The sequence below is a fragment of the Rhinoderma darwinii genome, unplaced genomic scaffold (genome assembly GCF_050947455.1).
Source record: "Rhinoderma darwinii isolate aRhiDar2 unplaced genomic scaffold, aRhiDar2.hap1 Scaffold_1581, whole genome shotgun sequence".
NCBI lineage: Eukaryota > Metazoa > Chordata > Amphibia > Anura > Rhinodermatidae > Rhinoderma > Rhinoderma darwinii.
Window position 1 is genome coordinate 268,068 of NW_027461984.1, and position 27,930 is coordinate 295,997.

General features: G+C 41.7%; 1 protein-coding gene across 2 annotated transcripts; it reads right to left on the reverse strand.

Moving 5' to 3' along the window:
• Positions 1 to 766: 766 nt before the first annotated feature.
• ILK (integrin linked kinase) lies at positions 767 to 25,914 on the reverse strand. Of its 2 annotated transcripts, none has more exons than XM_075848035.1 (13): positions 25,818 to 25,914; positions 10,319 to 10,421; positions 10,081 to 10,246; positions 7,929 to 8,024; positions 7,755 to 7,851; positions 7,596 to 7,679; positions 7,041 to 7,126; positions 5,344 to 5,453; positions 5,090 to 5,217; positions 4,798 to 4,919; positions 2,848 to 2,947; positions 1,995 to 2,125; positions 767 to 1,907 (listed from the first exon to the last, which is right to left on the reverse strand). In XM_075848035.1, the coding sequence occupies exons 2-13, from the start codon at positions 10,405 to 10,407 to the stop codon at positions 1,758 to 1,760; spliced, it is 1,359 nt and encodes a 452-aa protein (XP_075704150.1). In that variant the 5' UTR covers positions 10,408 to 10,421; positions 25,818 to 25,914; the 3' UTR covers positions 767 to 1,757. The 2 variants fall into 2 exon arrangements, with proteins under 2 accessions (XP_075704150.1, XP_075704151.1); XM_075848036.1 differs by having other exon boundaries at positions 25,813 to 25,894.
• Between the last annotated feature and the right edge of the window lie 2,016 nt (positions 25,915 to 27,930).

A 27,930-nucleotide genomic window follows, 5' to 3' on the forward strand; every position in this document is an offset into this window, starting at 1 on the left:
CCGATGCTCTCTCCCTCCCGCATGATCCGTCCTGTACGGATTCCGTTCACGGGCCGCCCTCTGCACCAGTATCTGGTTTAATAACACTATTAATTCCTCGTGTGGATTCTTTTAATGTTACACAAGACAAATTGAAGATAAATTGAGGTTATTTTTAAAGTTTTTTTTGTCAACGAGCATGTTCAATGGTGAGGCCCAAGTGCGACCACGTTCTGGCCGGCGATGACGCGGCAGAGAAGCCCTGATCCAGATCAATAACTGCATGAGGAGAACATAATAAGATACAGAACGGACGCTTTCCTCTACACTGTTTATAAAACTCTATTCACACGCCTTGTACTGTAAAGGGCGCAGATTATCAGCACGGAACCTGCACCAAAAAATGAACAATCAAGGCAGGGGGCCCGTCCAGACCACCAATCAAGGCAGCATGTTATGTACTGGGCCTGTATTCGTCCAATCTGGGTCCAGTAGCTCCAGGCCGTCCACTCTCGCTCCTTCATCTCTCACTAGTGGTTAATACGGCCTCACACCTCATGGCGGACGCGTTTCGCTCCACCAGCTCCTGTCTCCACACGGATGCCAGCATGACGGTCCTGAGGGCATTATGAACCTGCAGCCTCAGCCCCTTCACACCCAGCGGAGGACATTCTCTGTTCCTTCAGTTATTTACACAAACTGTAATGCAGCAGATAAGGGACGAAGCCCACGCGATGACGTCACTGCAGCGCGGCCGCACACCGATGAAGACGCGGGAGGCCTCGGCTTGTTGTAGAATATTTATTAAGCTATCACAAGGTGCGCATGGTTAATTTATATATAAAAAATACATTTCTCTGCCCCCGCAGAAGTAGAGGTGAGGAGAGGATCCGAGCACCAGTTCTCCTCCACCTCCTGGATATAATACAGGTTACGCTGTGAGATATAGATATATTATATACACATATATTTATACATGGCAGAGCAGACGTTCGACACGTGTGGCAGCAAAGTATGAAGAAAAGGCTTATTAATACAGTGCACTGCCCAAGGCACACAGTAAAGCCCCAGCAGCCGATCCTTGGGGCAGAACATGCAGAGCAGTGGCAGAGCGTCATGCTGCGTGTAACAGATGTGCACCGCGATCCTGTCCCTCCCCGGTTCTCTATAACACCATGAAACATCAGGGACCGTTCCCATCTACAAAATGTCCCGCGGCTGCCAGGACTCTGAAAACGGACGTGGCGCACAGCTCAGTAAGAAGAACAGTCCTCACATCCCGACTCTGAAATGTCACGGATCAATCACTCTGAAATAAGAACCTTGTGTGCCCCACATTGGGGGCCACAGATTTCCACTGTGATATGAGGCTGAAGATGCAGAAGACACTGCCACCCGACAAGAGAATCTGCTACAGCGACTGTGATCGTACCGTGCGGACTGTGGCCCCCGCCGCCTGTAACTTGCCAAATATCTCCGAAATACGGATGGATGGCGCGCAGTGAGTAGTAGCGGCAGGGGCACAAGGGAGGTGTATGTACAATCAGTGCGGCCCAGGTCACCATCATACACAGCGGTGACCACAGGTTCCCAGAAGGCACTTTGTTGTGGAGCACAGAGGGATGCATGGGTGCTCGGGGGTGGGATCATACTGCTCGGGGGTGGGATCATACTGCTCGGGGGTGTTCACTTTTGGCTTCAGTAGCTGTGAGTTGGGCCTCTTGGTGCAGCTGGCGATTTTGCATAGTCAGGATGGGACAAGGCACAGGGGAAGCAGATCACTTGTCCTGCATCTTCTCCAGAATGGGCACAATCATGTCAAACTTGGGTCTTTTGGCAGGATCCTCGTTCATACAGATCTTCATGAGTTTGCAGATGTGTGGGGAGATCCCGGGAGGAATAGTGGGGCGTAAACCCTCCAGAGAAACCTAAGACATAATGATAGAGCAGGTGAGCGCTGGCCAGGAGAACCTGAGGAGGCCACGTCTTCTCCTGAAGGACCAGCAGGGACCTACCTTCATACCGATCTCCATGTTTGACAGGTCAGCAAAAGGAACTTCTCTAGTCACCAACTCCCACAACAGGACAGCAAAGCTCCACATGTCAGAGGAGCGGCGGTTAATGTCCTCCGGGCGCTTCTGGAGAGCTGCAAAACAGAGCAGAGGTTTCATGTGCCAGTCCCTGCAGAACATCACACACAATACGGGACATATTAGTCCCTGCAGAACATCACACACAATACGGGACATATTAGTCCCTGCAGAACATCACACACAATACGGGACATATTAGTCCCTGCAGATCATCACACACAATACGGGACATATTAGTCCCTGGCCGTCAGCCACAGACACATGGGGGTGCTATAACGTTCCCCCTACCTGGCGCCTGTCCTGGATGATTGTGCAGCGTCAGTACAACTACTGGAATACCCAGCGGCTCCTCTGCTGCAAGGAAAGCACCTGCAACTACCGAATGGAAATGGTGCAGAATTGAAGCACGTCTAAGATCTCTGCTTGCTGAACAAAAACCTGTCATTACCAAATACTTGCCACAGCTGACTAGTTGTCACAATGTTCCCAGTCTGGGCAATCCTTGAAAAAACATGGCTGCTTTCTTCCAGAATCAGTGACACACCAGTCCATAGGTTGAGCCTGGTATTACAGTTCAGCTCCAATGAAGTGGATAGGGCTGAGCTGCAATACAACATTATGCCTGTGGGCCGGAGTGGTGCTGTTTCCATGGAAAAAAAAACAAAACCACCATTTTCTTTGTAATCTTGTGTAGCCCTTTTATACGGCCTGAACTCCTCTAGAGCTGCCCCAATGACCAGGACAGGGAAGAGCAGAGCCGCATGTCCAGCGTTACCTTCTGGTGCAATCCAAGCAGGGCAGTACATGCGTCCCGGGCACTGGAAGGAAAGCTTCACGTCCGCCATGCTTATACGAGCCGTCATGTCTTCATCAATCTGGAGTGGAAAGAAAAACAAAATGGTGTCTGGAGGGACAAGGAAAGTCAAGATTCCCACCGTCCATTGCCTTCTATAGCGTCACGTGTGAAGGAACCGTCCAGGAGAGAAGTACAGAAGATTCAACCTCAAACATCTCGTCCTTCTCTGCCGAGATCAGTTGTAAAATACGGAGAGAGACTGAGAAGACAGGGGCAGCGCGATCATAGAGACACCACCCAGATCACCGCCACCCACACCATCAGCCAGATCACCGCCACCCACACCATCAGCCAGATCACCGCCACCCACACCATCAGCCAGATCACCGCCGCCCACACCATCAGCCAGATCACCATCCACACCATCACCCAGATCACCATCCACACCATCACCCAGATCACTGCAATCATCCACATCCCTATTGCAATCTACATCCTGCGTGGCTTTATTAGAGGCAGTCGTGTGTGGACACTGCGGTGGATGTTTTTTTATTTCCATCTGGCAGGTCTCCTCTCCACACCACACTATACTATTACGAATTCAAGAGTTGTGGCGACATCATCCTCCACAGCGAGTAACGTAAAGCGGACACCCGGCTGCAACAGTCAGTAAGGACTGGGCCCCATGTGCGAGGCAGCGAGATCCCTGCAGTGAGACTGTGAGGTGCCATCGCAGTTGGGGGCCTAACAACGGCCCCCAGGTCTGCCACGTCCCAGAGATTATTAGGCCCTGCCGGAGGAAGCGTAACACTGCCACACATAATACTCTGCGATACAGGAGCCGGCCGGCCGCGTGTTATACATCAGAGCTCTAATAGCGGGGGAAAAACATCAAAGACATATAATTGGTATCGCGCCCCACATCATCCACATCACCCCCACCGGCCACATCACCCCCACCGGCCACATCACCCCCACCGGCCACATCATCCACATCACCCCCACCGGCCACATTATCCACATCACCCCCACCGGCCACATTATCCACATCACTCCCACTAGCCACATCCGTAACAAATCAAACTCTAAAATGGACCGGTTGTGTATCCCGCATCGTGGACGGTGTAAAAACAAATACAAAATGCCACAAGAGCCGCTCGCTGTTCATCCCGCGTCACAAAAACAGCTGAAAAAGTCATCAAAAAAGTCGCACGTACCCCAAAACGGGAACGACGTCCCTCCACAAATAAAGTTCCGAGGGCTCGTAACGCAGCAACACAAAAAGGAACTTGTAAAAAAACTGAATTTATTCTGCAAAAGTAGAAAAACATTAAAAACCATGAACCCATCACTGGATGTGTCCTTGTTGTAGTTGCACGACCCGCAGAACAACGTTATGTCATTAACCCCTCACGGTGAACGCTGAAAAAACCCACAACACCGGCGGAGTGGCTGTGTTTCCCACATAAGTTATTGCCTACGTTACGAGGTGTTCACTGCGAAGCCTCAGTGGAATCAAAAACGTACAAACAATCGGCTCCTGTGATCTCTGATCGGGTCTGATCGCATGGGTGATCTGGAGATCGAGCCGCCAGACTGATCTCATTGAGCCGTGTACGGGGTACGAGCCGCCGCCGGCCAAAAACGGGTCACAATTATTAATAAAAGCCCATTACAAAAATAGGAGCGTCTCGAGACGTTTACCTGTATTACAGAGGTCAATGACACGAGACGTGTATTATCTCATGTGCCGCTTCCCTTCCCAATCCCTCTACCCCCCCCCCTCCTTTTTTTTTTCCTTCTCTACCCATGACAGAAAAAGTTGAACATTTTCAAAAAAATAAAATAGTGTCTGACACTCCCTACATTCAATACGGGACACGGTATCGCAGCCTCGCACGCTCACGGCCGGCAGCCTCGCACGCTCACCATGACACTGCGACTGTTCAAGTAATGGCGCGGAATGAGCGGCTCCAATGTGTGGAGGAAAGCCATGCCGCGGGCGATGTCCAGGGCAAACTTCACTGCTTGGCACTGATCAACCACCAGATCTGTGAGGAGAAGACAGGACCATGAGGAAGACCCCACAGAACAGGTCACATCCTGCTGTCATTACCCCCCCTGACCACAAGACACATCACACCCTCCACATTACCCCCCCTGATAAGTATTCACCCCCCCAATCCCAGCACATTGCCCCCTTATTGCCCCAGATACTCACTGGTTCCCTCATGCAGGACGTTGTACAGGGATCCATAAGGCATCCAATGTGTAATGAGGACAGGATGGGGGGCAGGCGGCGACTGGCAGGCCCCCAGCACGGGGAGAACATTAGGATGGGAAAATATCCTGTATAGGAGAGGAACGGAGGGAAGGTTAACGTCCTGTCATACGGATATAGAAACAAGCGACGCAGTGGGAGGAGCCAACAAGATGTCAGCGGTGAAGAAGTCCCACCTCCTGTCCAGGACTTACCGCAGTTTGGGATATTCTTCATTGAAGTCTCGGCTCTTCCTAGTGCTCCAGTCACGGATCTTCAGCACTTTAATGATTATGTCGTTGCCCTGCCAGCGGCCCTTCCACAGCTACAGAGACAAGACGGTCATCATCCCTAATCATCATCCTCCTCCTCATCATCATCACCACCATCATCATCCCTAATCATCATCCTCCTCCTCATCATCATCATCATCATCACCATCCTCCTCCATCATCATCCCTAATCATCATCATCACCATCCTCCTCTATCATCATCCCTAATCATCATCATCACCATCCTCCTCCATCATCCTCCCTAATCATCATCATCACCATCCTCCTCTATCATCATCCCTAATCATCATCATCATCACCATCCTTCTCCATCATCATCCCTAATCATCATCCTCCTCCTCCATCATCCTCCCTAATCATCATTATCACCATCCTCCTCCATCATCATCATCATCATCATCATCCTCCTCCTCCTCCTCATCACCATCCTCCATCATCATCCCTAATCATCATCACCATCCTCCTCCCTAATCATCATCACCATCCTCCTCCCTAATCATCATCACCATCCTCCTCCCTAATCATCATCACCATCCTCCTCCATCATCATCATCCCTAATCATCATCATCATCCTCCTCCATCATCCCTAATCATCATCCTCCTCCTCCTCCTCCATCATCCCTAATCATCATCCTCCTCCATCATCATCATCACCACCATCCTCCTCCATCATCATCATCATCCCTAATCATCATCATCATCCTCCTCCATCATCATCCCTAATCATCATCTCCATCATCCTCCCTAATCATCATCATCCTCCTCCATCATCATCATCATCCTCCTCTATCATCATCCCTAATCATCATCATCACCATCCTCCTCCATCATCATCATCATCACCATCCTCCTCCATCATCATCATCATCATCCTCCTCCTCCATCATCATCATCCCTAATCATCATCTCCATCATCATCATCATCACCATCCTCCTCCATCATCCTCCCTAATCATCATCATCACCATCCTCCTCCATCATCATCATCCTCCTCCATCATCACCCTCCTCCTCCATCATCATCCCTAATCATCATCCTCCTCCTCCATCATCATCATCTCCATCATCCTCCCTAATCATCATCATCATCATCACCACCATCCTCCTCCCTAATCATCATCATCATCGTCGTCGTCGTCGTCACCATCCTCCTCCCTAATAATCATCATCATCATCACCATCCTCCTCCATCATCATCATCATCATCCCTAATCATCGTCATCACCATCCTCCTCCACCATCGTCATCACCATCCTCCTCCACCATCGTCATCACCATCCTCCTCCACCATCGTCATCACCATCCTCCTCCACCATCGTCATCACCATCCTCCTCCACCATCGTCATCACCATCCTCCTCCACCATCGTCATCACCATCCTCCTCCACCATCGTCATCACCATCCTCCTCCACCATCGTCATCACCATCCTCCTCCACCATCGTCATCACCATCCTCCTCCACCATCGTCATCACCATCCTCCTCCACCATCGTCATCACCATCCTCCTCCACCGTCATAATCCCTAATCACCATCCTCCTCCTTCCCTAACCATCACCCCCTTCCTCCTCCCGCCTCACCCCTTCTCAGGCTAGGTGGGGCATACATTAATACTCACCTCTCCAGAATGGTTGTCATTGAGCTTGTGGCTGAGCGTCAGCTGCTTATAATCAATACCAGCTTGTTTGTTGAGGGTACCATTCCCTGCAGATAAGAGAAAGATGTGACAAGGCAGAATAGCGGAGACGAGGCAGCGCCACATTCTCATCTCAGGACATAATACAGGAGGCAGAATAGTGTAGACGAGGCAGCAAGGGCCATGTACGGGCTCATAGTGATATAGATCACAGCCCATCACTCCGCAAAGTAGCGGAAGACAGTAAAGTGTGGCAGAGGACTGGACAGGTACAACACAGGATGAGTGCAGGTCAGGAGGATGAAGTGACAACAGTGTGGTAAAGAACCTCGTGAGGACAGATTGAGGGGCGGGGACTATGTGTGAGGACAGATTGGGGGGGGCGGGGACTATGTGTGAGGACTATGTGTGAGGATAGATTCTGGGGTGAGGACTACGTGTGAGGATAGATTCTGGGGTGAGGACTACGTGTGAGGATAGATGGTTTTTACTACAGTACAGTGACGGGTTCTCAGCATTTGGGGGGGGGGGGCTCACGTGGTCGGGTTCTGGTTGTTCCTTTCCAGAAGGAGTCCTTGTACGGGATTCTGCTCATGCTCTGCCCCATCTTCTCAGCTCGGTCTGATGGGAGAAACACAAGTTATAAGACATGAACTGCCCCCCCCCCATCACATACAGACCCCACGCACCACTCACCCCGCAGCAGCTCACGGAGATGGGGTTTTGCCTTGTCCAGCGGGGTCTCTCCATACTTGTTACACATATAAATAAGTGCAGAATTATTCACCAAGTCCTAAAAGCAAAAAGGACCAGTCAGTGGCGGCGACACGAGAGGTGTAGGTGAGATGTCCCCATAGTCCCGGATATTACCTCCGCAACCTCGTCTTGTCCCCAGAAGCAGGCGTAGTGCAGGGGGGAGTTCCCGTGTTCATTCACTGCATTCACATCCGCCTTATACTGGATAAGCTGTGGAAGAGAAGAGCAGAATTTAGTGCAGCATATGTAGACGACCAGCAGGGGGCACAAGTGCTGAAGAGAGCTGGACAGCAGCAGTGACACCTACAGGCTGCGACACCTCATTACAACGATTTATAAACTTAAAAGGTTCCCCAGTCCCAGAAACAGCTGACAATGGGGCAAGATTAAAAAAAAAGCAGTAATATTCATCCATCCCCCGCACCAACGCTTCCTACCACCGATCGCCGCTCTTCCTTCTCCAGCGATGACGTGGCAACACCACTGAGGTCATGACTGAGGCCAGTGATTAGCTGCAGCGGTCACATGTGACATCATCGCCGGAGCCGGGTGAACAGAGACCGGCGGGGAGTCCTGGAAGAGTTGGCACGAGAGCAGCGGGGGACGAGCATTAGTCCTTATCTTACACCATCAAGTGATGTCACACTACACCCCAGGTATCACAGACCCACCACCACCTGCAAAATGTCCATCACACTCCAGTATCACCGACCCCACCACCTGCCCAATGTCCATCACACCCCAGTATCACCGACCCCACCACCTGCCCAATGTCCATCACACCCCAGGTATCACAGACCCACCACCACCTGCAAAATGTCCATCACACCCCAGTATCACCGACCCCACCACCTGCCCAATGTCCATCACACCCCAGTATCACCGACCCCACCACCTGCCCAATGTCTATCACACCCCAGAATCCCCGACCCCACCACCTGCTTAATGTCCATCACACCTGAGTATCACCCACCCCACCACCTGCCAAATGTCCATCACACCTGAGTATCACCGACCCACCACCTGACCAATGTCCATCACACCCCAGTATCACCGACCCCACCACCTGCTTAATGTCCATCACACCCCAGTATCACCGACCCCACCACCTGCCAAATGTCCATCACACCTGAGTATCACCGACCCACCACCTGACCAATGTCCATCACACCCCAGTATCACCGACCCCACCACCTGCCCAATGTCCATCACACCCCAGAATCCCCGACCCCACCACCTGCTTAATGTCCATCACACCCGAGTATCACCCACCCCACCACCTGCCAAATGTCCATCACACCTGAGTATCACCGACCCACCACCTGACCAATGTCCATCACACCCCAGTATCACCGGCCTCACCACCAGACCAATGTCCATCACACCCCAGTATCACCGACCTCACCACCAGACCAATGTCCATCACACCCGAGTATCACCGACCTCACCACCACCTGACCAATGTCCATCACACCCCAGTATCACCAGTCTCACCACCTGACCAATGTCCATCACACCCCAGTATCACCAACCCCACCACCTGACCAATGTCCATCACACCCCAGTATCACCGACCTCACCACCACCTGACCAATGTCCATCACACCCCAGTATCACCAAGCCACCACCTGACCAATGTCCATCACACCCCAGCATCACCAGTCTCACCACCTGACCAATGTCCATCACACCCGAGTATCACCGACCCACCACCTGACCAATGTCCATCACACCCCAGTATCGGACCTCACCACCTGCCCAATGTCCATCACACCTGAGTATCACCGACCTCACCACCTGACCAATGTCCATCACACCCGAGTATCACCGACCCACCACCTGACCAATGTCCATCACACCCCAGTATCGGACCTCACCACCTGCCCAATGTCCATCACACCTGAGTATCACCGACCCACCACCTGACCAATGTCCATCACACCCCAGTATCGGACCTCACCACCTGCCCAATGTCCATCAGACCTGAGTATCACCGACCTCACCACCTGACCAATGTCCATCACACCCGAGTATCACTGACCTCACCACCTGACCAATGTCCATCACACCCCAGTATCACCGACCTCACCACCTGCCCAATGTCCATCACACCACAGTATCACAGACCCACCACCACCTGCAAAATGTCCATCACACCCCAGTATCACCGACCCCACCACCACCTGACCAATGTCCATCACACCCGAGTATCACCGACCCCACCACCTGCACAATGTCCATCACACCCCAGTATCACCGGCCTCACCTTCTGAACGATGTCCCGATGTCCATGGCTGGCAGCGAGGTGCAGTGGGGTGTCGTCACCCCGGTTCATGACGTTGATCCGGGCTCCTCTCATGATCAGCATATCCACAATGTTAGTGCGGCCTTCACGACAAGCCCAGTGCAGGGGGCTGAATCCATGGTCATCACTGGAAAACACGGCCACAGTCAGCGGAGACCCCTCACATAGGAGACGCCGCAGGAAGCCCCCCGTCACTTACCCCTGGTTCAGGTCATTCTCCGTGTTATCCAGCCATAGACGGACCGCCACCGCGTTCCCTTCTCGGCACTGCGTGAATATGTCGTCCATGATGATCACGTGTCCTGTAAGCAACAGAGTCATCCATGACAGGAGGAGGGACTACGACGGACTACTGCACAGGGTCAGGCCGTCTACAGAACTGCACCCCCATCTCAGACAGACTGTACACTGGAGCTAGCACTCTAATCCTCAATCTATGTGCCGACGGAAGAAAAACATCAGAGATCTACAGCGCAGAACTCCACCCAAAACCGGGGGATGCGCCAATATAACGCACTGCTGCCAGTCCTCTGTACATTATATTATTACAGGTCCAGAGACGACAGTAACAGAGGGCGGGGCTCTGACAACCTCAGGAGCATGAAGATCGGACCCCACACTTTACCTTCCCCATATGAAGATTACTGACCAGCAGCAGAGAGGGCCGTAAGGGGTGAGGTCCGGGCTCTGCTATATCACCCTCCTGAGCGTTAGGGTGACGTGGTGGTCACATGCTCGGCATGACCGATCCGGTCTCATTCTGACAATTACATGACTGACCCACCCAGAAAGTGACCGCAGCACCGCCCCTCCGTATACAGGCCGGGTTATTACTGCCCACCGCAGACATGACAAGATCAGGGAGTGTGTACCGACCAGCAAGACAGAGATAAGTGACCACAGAAACCTGCGGCACCACTTATCTCAGGAGGAACGAGAAGGTTCCAATCCTACATGACAGACCTTTATTTCCCCCAACAGTCAGTCACAGCCCCCAGAAACTTCCCAAGACATCCACTGACACAGCTCAGGGAGCCGGCGCCTACAGAAGGGGAGGGGCCAAAGTGAGTCACTGACAACCAGCGGCACTATAAACAATACTGACCTTAAAGGTTTGTCTCAGTACAGACATCGGAGGTATCACAACCACACACCTGATATACAGTCACAGCTATTCATCTATTACTACTAACAACCAGCCTGTATATCATGTGTGAGAGGTTGTCACAGCTCCGCCCCCTGTTACTGACATCACTGATATATAATATAATTACACTGTGATCAGACATGAGATCCACACATCTTATATACAGTAACAGCTATTCATCTATTACTACTGACAACCAGCCTGTATATCATGTGTGAGAGGTTGTCACAGCCCCGCCCCCTGTTACTGACATCACTGATATATAATATAATTACATGTGATCAGACATGAGATCCACACATCTTATATACAGTAACAGCTATTCATCTATTACTACTGACAACCAGCCTGTATATCATGTGTGAGAGGTTGTCACAGCTCCGCCCCCTGTTACTGACATCACTGATATATAATATAATTACATGTGATCAGACATGAGATCCACACATCTTATATACAGTAACAGCTATTCATCTATTACTACTGACAACCAGCCTGTATATCATGTGGGAGAGGTTGTCACAGCCCCGCCCCCTGTTACTGACATCACTGATATATAATATAATTACACTGTGATCAGACATGAGATCCACACATCTTATATACAGTAACAGCTATTCATCTATTACTACTGACAACCAGCCTGTATATCATGTGTGAGAGGTTGTCACAGCCCCGCCCCCTGTTACTGACATCACTGATATATAATATAATTACACTGTGATCAGACATGAGATCCACACATCTTATATACAGTAACAGCTATTCATCTATTACTACTGACAACCAGCCTGTATATCATGTGAGAGGTTGTCACAGTCCCGCCCCCTGTTACTGACATCACTGATATATAATATAATTACACTGTGATCAGACATGAGATCCACACATCTTATATACAGTCACAGCTATTCATCTATTACTACTGACAACCAGCCTGTATATCATGTGTGAGAGGTTGTCACAGCTCCGCCCCCTGTTACTGACATCACTGATATATAATATAATTACAAAGTGATCAGACATGAGATCCACACATCTTATATACAGTAGGGATGCACGGTGCATCGAAACTTCGATACTGTTTCGATACTTTGCATCCCTAAACGGTTCGATACCGCTATTTCCTGTATTTCGATACTTCGCTGCGCAGCCGCACAGCTCAGTATAGTAATACATGAATGTATGGGAGCGCGGCTGCGGCTGTGTAATTCAGCCACAGCCCCGCTCCTGAGTCCTGATAACATGTGCGCACGGTCAGGATGATGCGATGCGGCCGGCGCTGTACTTATGAGCGGCGGCACTGGAGACAGAACATGGCGGGCGCTCTGCAAAACACCCCCATGTTCTGTCCTCCGTGCCTGAACCGCCGCTCATTAGTGCAGCGCCGGCCGCTTCTCCTCATGCTGACCGCGCGCGCACTTTCTGTCAGGAGCGGGGCAATGGCTGTATTACACAGCCCCGCTCTATAACGGCGGAGATCAGAGAAACCTCTCATCTCCGCCGTTATTCCCCTGAATGCTGCGATCACAGCTGACTGCAGCATTCAGGAGAAAATGAGAAGGGGGGATGCCCCTGGATCGCGTCACAGGGAATTCCTGTGACGCGATCGAGGGCCATACCATATATGGGCAGACAGCCCAGGGTCTATTGACGGACACCAGGGCTATCTTACCATATTTCTTGTTGTTAGGACATACCCAAGTATGTCCTAACAACTGCCTGTGTGCTATCTGTCCACAGGCTAATGTACTGGCACATATCTGATATATGTCTGTGTGCTATCCTCCACAGGCTAATGTACTGGCACATATCTGATATATGTCTGTAGTTATCCGTCCACAGGCTGATGTACTGGCACATATCTGATATATGTCTGTGTGCTATCTGTCCACAGGCTAATGTACTGGCACATATCTGATATATGTCTGTGTGCTATCCTCCACAGGGTAATGTACTGGCACATATCTGATATATGTCTGTGTGCTATCCTCCACAGGGTAATGTACTGGCACATATCTGATATATGTCTGTGTGCTATCTGTCCACAGGCTAATGTACTGGCACATATCTGATATATGTCTGTGTGCTATCCTCCACAGGCTAATGTACTGGCACATATCTGATATATGTCTGTAGTTATCCGTCCACAGGCTGATGTACTGGCACATATCTGATATATGTCTGTGTGCTATCTGTCCACAGGCTAATGTACTGGGATATATCTGATATATGTCAGTACATTAAAGTTTAAAAATAAAGTAAAAACAAAGTATTGTTAAATGTAAAAAAAAGACACATTCACCTTTTTTACAATAAACATTAAAATAAGTCTCAATACATAAAATATTCACACATTCAGTAATGGCGCGCACAACAATTTTTTTGCATCCTTTATGATGTGTACGCTGTAAAAAAATGAAATAATCACTGCTTTCTATCACTTATTAATGTGAGGTGCGATGAATTTACCCTCCATGTTCCTCACATTAATAGTAATTAACCCCATCATGTACCTCGCACATTAACCCATTATGACTGAGAAACATGATGGGATTAATTACTATTAATGTGAGGCGCGTTCAAAATTCATCATCACACCTCGCGCCTCACATCAGAAAACGGAAGATTTTTTTTTTTATTACTGTTGGCAAAAGTATCGAAATTGGTATCGAAATCGCAATACTAAACGAAGTATCGGTATCGAAGTCCAAATTCTGGTATCGTGACATCCCTAATATACAGTAACAGCTATTCATCTATTACTACTGACAATCAGCCTGTATATAATGTGTGAGAGGTTGTCACAGCCCCGCCCCCTGTTACTGACATCACTGATATATAATATAATTACACTGTGATCAGACATGAGATCCACACATCTTATATACAGTAACAGCTATTCATCTATTACTACTGACAACCAGCCTGTATATCATGTGTGAGAGGTTGTCACAGCCCCGCCTCCTGTTACTGACATCACTGATATATAATATAATTACACTGTGATCAGACATGAGATCCACACATCTTATATACAGTAACAGCTATTCATCTATTACTACTGACAACCTGCCTGTATACCATGTGTGAGAGGTTGTCACAGCCCCGCCTCCTGTTACTGACATCACTGATATATAATATAATTACACTGTGATCAGACATGAGATCCACACATCTTATATACAGTCACAGCTATTCATCTATCACTACTGACAACCTGCCTGTATATCATGTGTGAGAGGTTGTCACAGCCCCGCCCCCTGTTACTGACAACCAGCCTGTATATCATGTGTGAGAGGTTGTCACAGCCCCGCCCCCTGTTACTGACATCACTGATATATAATATAATTACATGTGATCAGACATGAGATCCACACATCTTATATACAGTAACAGCTATTCATCTATTACTACTGACAACCAGCCTGTATATCATGTGTGAGAGGTTGTCACAGCCCCGCCCCGTTACTGACATCACTGATATATAGTATAATTACACTGTGATCAGACATGAGATCCACACATCTTATATACAGTAACAGCTATTCATCTATTACTACTGACAACCAGCCTGTATATCATGTGTGAGAGGTTGTCACAGCCCCGCCCCCTGTTACTGACATCACTGATATATAGTATAATTACACTGTGATCAGACATGAGATCCACACATCTTATATACAGTAACAGCTATTCATCTATTACACAACCAGCCTGTATATCATGTGTGAGAGGTTGTCACAGCTCCGCCCCATGTTACTGACATCACTGATATATAATATAATTACACTGTGATCAGACATGAGATCCACACATCTTATATACAGTAACAGCTATTCATCTATTACTACTGACAACCAGCCTGTATATCATGTGTGAGAGGTTGTCACAGCCCCGCCCCCTGTTACTGACATCACTGATATATAATATAATTACATTGTGATCAGACATGAGATCCACACATCTTATATACAGTAACAGCTATTCATCTATTACTACTGACAACCCGCCTGTATATCATGTGTGAGAGGTTGTCACAGCTCCGCCCCGTTACTGACATCACTGATATATAATATAATTACATTGTGATCAGATATGAGATCCACACATCTTATATACAGTCACAGCTATTCATCTATTACTACTGACAACCAGCCTGTATATCATGTGTGAGAGGTTGTCACAGCTCCGCCCCCTGTTACTGACATCACTGATATATAATATATTTACACTGTGATCAGACATGAGATCCACACATCTTATATACAGTAACAGCTATTCATCTATTACTACTGACCACCAGCCTGTATATCATGTGTGAGAGGTTGTCACAGCCCCGCCCCCTGTTACTGACATCACTGATATATAATATAATTATACTGTGATCAGACATGAGATCCACACATCTTATATACAGTAACAGCTATTCATCTATTACTACTGACAACCAGCCTGTATATCATGTGTGAGAGGTTGTCACAGCCCTGCCCCCTGTTACTGACATCACTGATATATAATATAATTACATGTGATCAGACATGAGATCCACACATCTTATATACAGTAACAGCTATTCATCTATTACTACTGACAACCAGCCTGTATATCATGTGTGAGAGGTTGTCACAGCCCCGCCCCCTGTTACTGACATCACTGATATATAATATAATTATACTGTGATCAGACATGAGATCCACACATCTTATATACAGTAACAGCTATTCATTTATTACTACTGACAACCAGCCTGTATATCATGTGTGAGAGGTTGTCACAGCCCCGCCCCCTATTACTGACATCACTGACGTATAATATAATTACATGTGATCAGACATGAGATCCACACATCTTATATACAGTAACAGCTATTCATCTATTATTACTGACAACCAGCCTGTATATCATGTGTGAGAGGTTGTCGCAGCCCCTCCCCCTGTTACTGACATCACTGATATATAATATAATTACACTGTGATCAGACATGAGATCCACACATCTTATATACAGTCACAGCTATTCATCTATTACCACTTACAACCAGCCTGTATATCATGTGTGAGAGGTTGTCACAGCCCCGCCCCCTGTTACTGACATCACTGATATATAATATAATTACACTGTGATCAGACATGAGATCCACACATCTTATATACAGTAACAGCTATTCATCTATTACTACTGACAACCAGCCTGTATATCATGTGTGAGAGGTTGTCACAGCCCCGCCCCCTGTTACTGACATCACTGATATATAATATAATTACACTGTGATCAGACATGAGATCCACACATCTGATATACAGTCACAGCTATTCATCTATTACTACTAACAACCAGCCTGTATATCATGTGTGAGAGGTTGTCACAGCCCCGCCCCCTGTTACTGACATCACTGATATATAATATAATTACACTGTGATCAGACATGAGATCCACACATCTTATATACAGTCACAGCTATTCATCTATTACTACTGACAACCAGCCTGTATATCATGTGTGAGAGGTTGTCACAGCTCCGCCTCCTGTTACTGACATCACTGATATATAATATAATTACATGTGATCAGACATGAGATCCACACATCTTATATACAGTAACAGCTATTCATCCATTACTACTGACAACCAGCCTGTATATCATGTGTGAGAGGTTGTCACAGCTCCGCCCCCTGTTACTGACATCACTGATATATAATATAATTACATGTGATCAGACATGAGATCCACACATCTTATATACAGTAACAGCTATTCATCTATTACTACTGACAACCTGCCTGTATATCATGTGTGAGAGGTTGTCACAGCCCCGCCCTCTGTTACTGACATCACTGATATATAATATAATTACACTGTGATCAGACATGAGATCCACACACCTTATATACAGTAACAGCTATTCATCTATTACTACTGACAACCTGCCTGTATATCATGTGTGAGAGGTTGTCACAGCCCCGCCCCCTGTTACTGACATCACTGATATATAATATAATTACATTGTGATCAGACATGAGATCCACACATCTTATATACAGTAACAGCTATTCATCTATTACTACTGACAACCAGCCTGTATACCATGTGTGAGAGGTTGTCACAGCCCCGCCCCCTGTTACTGACATCACTGATATATAATATAATTACATTGTGATCAGACATGAGATCCACACATCTTATATACAGTCACAGCTATTCATCTATTACTACTGACAACCAGCCTGTATATCATGTGTGAGAGGTTGTCACAGCCCCGCCCCCTGTTACTGACATCACTGATATATAATATAATTACATGTGATCAGACATGAGATCCACACATCTTATATACAGTCACAGCTATTCATCTATTACTACTGACAACCAGCCTGTATACCATGTGTGAGAGGTTGTCACAGCCCCGCCCCCTGTTACTGACATCACTGATATATAATATAATTACACTGTGATCAGACATGAGATCCACACATCTTATATACAGTCACAGCTATTCATCTATTACTACTGACAACCAGCCTGTATATCATGTGTGAGAGGTTGTCACAGCCCCGCCCCCTTATACTGACATCACTGATATATAATATAATTACACTGTGATCAGACATGAGATCCACACATCTTATATACAGTCACAGCTATTCATCTATTACTACTGACAACCAGACTGTATATCATGTGTGAGAGGTTGTCACAGCCCCGCCCCCTGTTACTGACATCACTGATATATAATATAATTACACTGTGATCAGACATGAGATCCACACATCTTATATACAGTAACAGCTATTTATCTATTACTACTGACAACCAGCCTGTATATCATGTGAGAGGTTGTCACAGCTCCGCCCCCTGTTACTGACATCACTGATATATAATATAATTACACTACATATTATACAGTCGGATATGAGTGTATATTATATACAGGCAGAAAGTGTGTATATTATATACAGGCTGATATTACACAGTGTATATAATATACAGGCAGAAATTACATATATTACACCGTGTATATAATATACAGGCAGATATTACATATATTACACCGTGTATATAATATACAGGCTGATATTACACAGTGTATATTATATACAGGCTGATATTACATATATTACACAGTGTATATTATATACAGGCTGATATTACACATATTACACAGTGTATATTATATACAGGCTGATATTACATATATTACACAGTGTATATTATATACAGGCTGATATTACATATATTACACAGTGTATATTATATACAGGCTGATATTACATATATTACACAGTGTTTATTATATACAGGCTGATATTACATATATTACACAGTGTATATTATATACAGGCTGATATTACACAGTGTATATTATATACAGGCTGATATTACATATATTACACAGTGTATATTATATACAGGCTGATATTACACAGTGTATATTATATACAGGCTGATATTACATATATTACACAGTGTATATTATATACAGGCTGATATTACATATATTACACAGTGTATATTATATACAGGCTGATATTACATATATTACACAGTGTATATTATATACAGGCTGATATTACATATATTACACAGTGTATATTATATACAGGCAGATATTACATATATTACACAGTGTATATTATATACAGGCTGATATTACACAGTGTATATTATATACAGGCTGATATTACATATATTACACAGTGTATATAATATACAGGCAGATATTACATACATTACACAGTGTATATTATATACAGGCTGATATTACATATATTACACAGTGTATATTATATACAGGCAGATATTACAGTGTATATTATATACAGGCTGATATTACATATATTACACAGTGTATATTATATACAGGCTGATATTACATATATTACACAGTGTATATTATATACAGGCTGATATTGCATGTATTACACAGTGTATATTATATACAGGCTGATATTACATATATTACACAGTGTATATTATATACAGGCAGATATTACAGTGTATATTATATACAGGCTGATATTACATATATTACACAGTGTATATTATATACAGGCAGATATTACATATATTACACAGTGTATATTATATACAGGCAGATATTACATATATTACACAGTGTATATTATATACAGGCTGTTATTACACAGTGTATATTATATACAGGCTGATATTACACAGTGTATATTATATACAGGCTGATATTACATATATTACACAGTGTATATTATATACAGGCTGATATTACACAGTGTATATTATATACAGGCTGACATTACATATATTACACAGTGTATATTATATACAGGCAGATATTACATATATTACACAGTGTATATTATATACAGGCCGATATTACAGTGTATATTATATACAGGCAGATATTACATATATTACACAGTATATATTATATACAGGCTGATATTACATATATTACACAGTGTATATTATATACAGGCAGATATTACATATATTACACAGTGTATATTATATACAGGCAGATATTACATATATTACACAGTGTATGTTATATACAGGCTGATATTGCATATATTACACAGTGTATATTATATACAGGCTGATATTACATATATTACACAGTGTATATTATATACAGGCTGATATTACACAGTGTATATTATATACAGGCTGATATTACATATATTACACAGTGTATATTATATACAGGCTGATATTACACAGTGTATATTATATACAGGCTGATATTACACAGTGTATATTATATACAGGCTGATATTACACAGTGTATATTATATACAGGCAGATATTACATATATTACACAGTGTATATTATATACAGGCAGATATTACATACATTACACAGTGTATGTTATATACAGGCTGATATTACAGTGTATATTGTATACAGGCTGATATTACATATATTACACAGTGTATATTATATACAGGCTGATATTACATATATTACACAGTGTATATTATATACAGGCTGATATTACATATATTACACAGTGTATATTATATACAGGCTGATATTACACAGTGTATATTATATACAGGCTGATATTACATATATTACACAGTGTATATTATATACAGGCTGTTATTACACAGTGTATATTATATACAGGCTGATATTACACAGTGTATATTATATACAGGCTGATATTACACATATATTACACAGCGTATATTATATACAGGCTGATATTACATACATTACACAGTGTATATTATATACAGGCTGATATTACATATATTACACAGTGTATATTATATACAGGCTGATATTACATATATTACACAGTGTATATTATATACAGGCAGATATTACATATATTACACAGTGTATATTATATACAGGCTGATATTACATATATTACACAGTGTATATTATATACAGGCTGATATTACATATATTACACAGCGTATATTATATACAGGCTGATATTACATATATTACACAGTGTATATTATATACAGGCTGATATTACACATATTACACAGTGTATATTATATACAGGCTGATATTACACAGTGTATATTATATACAGGCTGATATTACATATATTACACAGTGTATATTATATACAGGCTGATATTACATATATTACACAGTGTATATTATATACAGGCTGATATTACATATATTACACAGTGTATATTATATACAGGCTGATATTACATATATTACACAGTGTATATAATATACAGGCTGATATTACAGTGTATATTATATACAGGCTGATATTACATATATTACACAGTGTATATAATATACAGGCAGATATTACATATATTACACAGTGTATATTATATACAGGCAGATATTACATATATTACACAGTGTATATTATATACAGGCAGATATTATATATATTACACAGTGTATATTATATACAGGCAGATATTATATACATTACACAGTGTATATTATATACAGGCTGATATTACACATATTACACAGTGTATATTATATACAGGCAGATATTATATACATTACACAGTGTATATTATATACAGGCTGATATTACACAGTGTATATTATATACAGGCTGATATTACATATATTACACAGTGTATATAATATACAGGCTGATATTACATATATTACACAGTGTATATAATATACAGGCTGATATTACAGTGTATATTATATACAGGCAGATATTACATATATTACACAGTGTATATAATATACAGGCTGATATTACATATATTACACAGTGTATATAATATACAGGCTGATATTACACAGTGTATATTATATACAGGCTGATATTACACATATTACACAGTGTATATTATATACAGGCTGATATTACATATATTACACAGTGTATATTATATACAGGCAGATATTATATACATTACACAGTGTATATTATATACAGGCTGATATTACACAGTGTATATTATATACAGGCTGATATTACATATATTACACAGTGTATATAATATACAGGCTGATATTACATATATTACACAGTGTATATTATATACAGGCAGATATTACACAGTGTATATTATATACAGTCTGATATTACATATATTACACAGTGTATATTATATACAGTCTGATATTACATATATTACAGTGTATATTATATACAGGCTGATATTACATATATTACAGTGTATATTATATACAGGCTGATATTACATATATTACACAGTGTATATAATATACAGGCTGATATTACATATATTACACAGTGTATATTATATACAGGCTGATATTACATATATTACACAGTGTATATTATATACAGGCTGATATTACACAGTGTATATTATATACAGGCTGATATTACATATATTACACAGTGTATATTATATACAGGCTGATATTACATATATTACACAGTGTATATTATATACAGGCTGATATTACACAGTGTATATTATATACAGGCTGATATTACATATATTACACAGTGTATATTATATACAGGCTGATATTACATATATTACACAGTGTATATTATATACAGGCTGATATTACATATATTACACAGTGTATATAATATACAGGCTGATATTACACAGTGTATATTATATACAGGCAGATATTACATATATTACACAGTGTATATTATATACAGGCTGATATTACACAGTGTATATTATATACAGGCTGATATTACATATATTACACAGTGTATATTATATACAGGCTGATATTACATATATTACACAGTGTATATTATATACAGGCTGATATTACATATATTACACAGTGTATATTATATACAGGCTGATATTACACAGTGTATATTATATACAGGCTGATATTACATATATTACACAGTGTATATTATATACAGGCTGATATTACATATATTACACAGTGTATATTATATACAGGCAGATATTACATATATTACACAGTGTATGTTATATACAGGCTGATATTGCATATATTACACAGTGTATATTATATACAGGCTGATATTACATATATTACACAGCGTATATTATATACAGGCTGATATTACATATATTACACAGTGTATATTATATACAGGCTGATATTACATATATTACACAGTGTTTATTATATACAGGCTGATATTACATATATTACACAGTGTATATTATATACAGGCTGATATTACACAGTGTATATTATATACAGGCGGATATTACACAGTGTATATTATATACAGGCTGATATTACATATATTACACAGTGTATATTATATACAGGCTGATATTACATATATTACACAGTGTATATTATATACAGGCTGATATTACATATATTACACAGTGTATATTATATACAGGCTGATATTACATATATTACACAGTGTTTATTATATACAGGCTGATATTACATATATTACACAGTGTATATTATATACAGGCTGATATTACACAGTGTATATTATATACAGGCGGATATTACACAGTGTATATTATATACAGGCTGATATTACATATATTACACAGTGTATATTATATACAGGCTGATATTACATATATTACACAGTGTATATTATATACAGGCTGATATTACATATATTACACAGTGTATATTATATACAGGCTGATATTACATATATTACACAGTGTATATTATATACAGGCAGATATTACACAGTGTATATTATATACAGGCTGATATTACATATATTACACAGTGTATATTATATACAGTCTGATATTACATATATTACAGTGTATATTATATACAGGCTGATATTACATATATTACACAGTGTATATAATATACAGGCTGATATTACATATATTACACAGTGTATATTATATACAGGCAGATATTACATATATTACACAGTGTATATTATATACAGGCAGATATTACATATATTACACAGTGTATATTATATACAGGCTGATATTACACAGTGTATATTATATACAGGCTGATATTACATATATTACACAGTGTATATAATATACAGGCTGATATTACATATATTACACAGTGTATATTATATACAGGCTGATATTACACAGTGTATATTATATACAGGCTGATATTACATATATTACACAGTGTATATTATATACAGGCTGATATTACATATATTACACAGTGTATATTATATACAGGCTGATATTACATATATTACACAGTGTATATTATATACAGGCTGATATTACACAGTGTATATTATATACAGGCTGATATTACATATATTACACAGTGTATATTATATACAGGCTGATATTACACATATTACACAGTGTATATTATATACAGGCTGATATTACATATATTACACAGTGTATATTATATACAGGCTGATATTACATATATTACACAGTGTTTATTATATACAGGCTGATATTACATATATTACACAGTGTATATTATATACAGGCTGATATTACACAGTGTATATTATATACAGGCTGATATTACATATATTACACAGTGTATATTATATACAGGCAGATATTATATATATTACACAGTGTATATTATATACAGGCAGATATTACATATATTACATAGTGTATATTATATACAGGCTGATATTATATATATTACACAGTGTATATTATATACAGGCTGATATTACATATATTACATAGTGTATATTATATACAGGCTGATATTACATATATTACACAGTGTATATTATATACAGGCTGATATTACATATATTACACAGTGTATATTATATACAGGCGGATATTACACAGTGTATATTATATACAGGCTGATATTACATATATTACACAGTGTATATTATATACAGGCTGATATTACATATATTACACAGTGTATATTATATACAGGCTGATATTACATATATTACACAGTGTATATTATATACAGGCGATATTACATATATTACACAGTGTATATTATATACAGGCAGATATTACACAGTGTATATTATATACAGGCAGATATTACACAGCGTATATTCTATACAGGCTGATATTACATATATTACACAGTGTATATTATATACAGGCTGATATTACACAGTGTATATTATATACAGGCTGATATTACACAGTGTATATAATATACAGGCTGATATTACATATATTACACAGTGTATATTATATACAGGCGGATATTACACAGTGTATATTATATACAGGCTGATATTACATATATTACACAGTGTATATTATATACAGGCTGATATTACATATATTACACAGTGTATATTATATACAGGCGATATTACATATATTACACAGTGTATATTATATACAGGCAGATATTACACAGCGTATATTCTATACAGGCTGATATTACATATATTACACAGTGTATATTATATACAGGCTGATATTACACAGTGTATATTATATACAGGCTGATATTACATATATTACACAGTGTATATTATATACAGGCTGATATTACACAGTGTATATTATATACAGGCTGATATTACACAGTGTATATTATATACAGGCGGATATTACACAGTGTATATTATATACAGGCTGATATTACATATATTACACAGTGTATATTATATACAGGCTGATATTACATACATTACACAGTGTATATTATATACAGGCTGATATTACACAGTGTATATTATATACAGGCTGATATTACATATATTACACAGTGTATATTGTATACAGGCTGATATTACATATATTACACAGTGTATATTATATACAGGCTGATATTACATATATTACACAGTGTATATTATATACAGGCTGATATTACACAGTGTATATTATATACAGGCTGATATTACATATATTACACAGTGTATATTATATACAGGCTGTTATTACATATATTACACAGTGTATATTATATACAGGCTGATATTACATATATTACACAGTGTATATTGTATACAGGCTGATATTACACAGTGTATATTATATACAGGCAGATATTACATATATTACACAGTGTATATTATCTACAGGCAGATATTACACAGTGTATATTATATACAGGCTGATATTACATATATTACACAGTGTATATTATATACAGGCTGATATTACACAGTGTATATTATATACAGGCTGATATTACACAGTGTATATTATATACAGGCAGATATTACATATATTACACACTTCTCCGCACACACCTCACCTCAGTGCTCGCTCCCGTTAGGTCCCGTTACGTGCGCGTTCTTTAGACACGTCACATTCCGCAGCTGGGCGTCGCTAGTGGGAGGGGTTTGCAAAGATCTATCCAATCACTTTTGACGCTGAGTGGCATTTCGCTACCGGCGCCCAATAGACTAGAGCCGGTAGTAGAGCGAGATGAATGACAGGGTGTGCGGAGGCCAAACATCAACCAATAGCAGCGAGCGGCAAATGTAACTCCACCCATTACTAGATTTGAGCTCATTGACCATATATAGGGAGGTGGAGAGAAGAGCACATCACGTGGTACTAAGGGAATACCATCCCACGCATCTAGGGGGGGGGGTGTGGCGGTACCATGTGTATGTCATACTGGGGAGGATTGTAGACTGTACCATGTGTATGTCATACTGGGGAGGATTGAAGACTGTACCATCTGTATGTGATACTGGGGGGATTGTAGATTATACCATGTGTATGTGATACTGGGGGGATTGTAGACTGTACCATGTGTATGTGATACTGGGGAGGGGGGGTGTAGATTGTACCATGTGTATGTGATACTGGGGAGGGGGGGTGTAGATTGTACCATGTGTATGTTCTGCTCTATTCTAAGTCATCACCCTATAACCTCCGTATCATCTCCCGGCTTATCTTACTGATGTGTCTCCTCATGTATGACCCGTCTTTGTGTTACATCTTATATGTTCTGCTCTATTCTAAGTCATCACCCTATAACCTCCGTATCATCTCCCGGCTTATCTTACTGATGTGTCTCCTCATGTATGACCCGTCTTTGTGTTACATCTTATATGTTCTGCTCTATTCTAAGTCATCACCCTATAACCTCCGTATCATCTCCCGGCTTATCTTACTGATGTGTCTCCTCATGTATGACCCGTCTTTGTGTCACATCTTATATGTTCTGCTCTATTCTAAGTCATCATCCTATAACCTCCGTATCATCCCCCGGCTTATCTTACTGATGTGTCTCCTCATGTGTGACCCGTCTATGTGTCACATCTTATATGTTCTGCTTTATTCTAAGTCATCACCCTATAACCTCCGTATCATCCCCAGGCTTATCTTACTGATGTGTCTCCTCATGTATGACCCGTCTATGTGTTACATCTTATATGTTCTGCTCTATTCTAAGTCATCACCCTATAACCTCCGTATCATCCCCCGGCTTATCTTACTGATGTGTCTCCTCATGTATGACCCGTCTTTGTGTTACATCTTATATGTTCTGCTCTATTCTAAGTCATCACCCTATAACCTCCATATCATCCCCCGGCTTATCTTACTGATGTGTCTCCTCATGTATGACCCATCTTTGTGTCACATCTTATATGTTCTGCTCTATTCTAAGTCATCATCCTATAACCTCCGTATCATCCCCCGGCTTATCTTACTGATGTGTCTCCTCATGTGTGACCCGTCTTTGTGTTACATCTTATATGTTCTGCTCTATTCTAAGTCATCACCCTATAACCTCCGTATCATCCCCCGGCTTATCTTACTGATGTGTCTCCTCATGTATGACCCGTCTTTGTGTTACATCTTATATGTTCTGCTCTATTCTAAGTCATGACCCTATAACCTCCGTATCATCTCCCGGCTTATCTTACTGATGTGTCTCCTCATGTATGACCCGTCTTTGTGTTACATCTTATATGTTCTGCTCTATTCTAAGTCATGACCCTATAACCTCCGTATCATCCCCCGGCTTATCTTACTGATGTGTCTCCTCATGTATGACCCGTCTTTGTGTTACATCTTATATGTTCTGCTCTATTCTAAGTCATCACCCTATAACCTCCGTATCATCCCCCCGGCTTATCTTACTGATGTGTCTCCTCATGTATGACCCGTCTTTGTGTTACATCTTATATGTTCTGCTCTATTCTAAGTCATCACCCTATAACCTCCATATCATCCCCCGGCTTATCTTACTGATGTGTCTCCTCATGTATGACCCGTCTTTGTGTCACATATTATATGTTCTGCTCTATTCTAAGTCATCACCCCATAACCTCCGTATCATCTCCCCGGCTTATCTTACTGATGTGTCTCCTCATGTATGACCCGTCTTTGTGTTACATCTTATATGTTCT

What these genes read in the sequence shown, in the direction of transcription:
- ILK (XM_075848035.1), bottom strand. Translation starts at nt 10,407, where the DNA reads ATGGACGACATATTCACGCAGTGCCGAGAAGGGAACGCGGTGGCGGTC. An exon ending in GAAGAATATCCCAAACTGCG is followed by an intron (nt 5,218 to 5,343) that starts GTAAGTCCTGGA and finishes TCTCCTATACAG; the next exon opens with GATATTTTCCCATCCTAATG. An exon ending in TGAACAGTCGCAGTGTCATG is followed by an intron (nt 2,948 to 4,797) that starts GTGAGCGTGCGA and finishes TTTCCACTCCAG; the next exon opens with ATTGATGAAGACATGACGGC.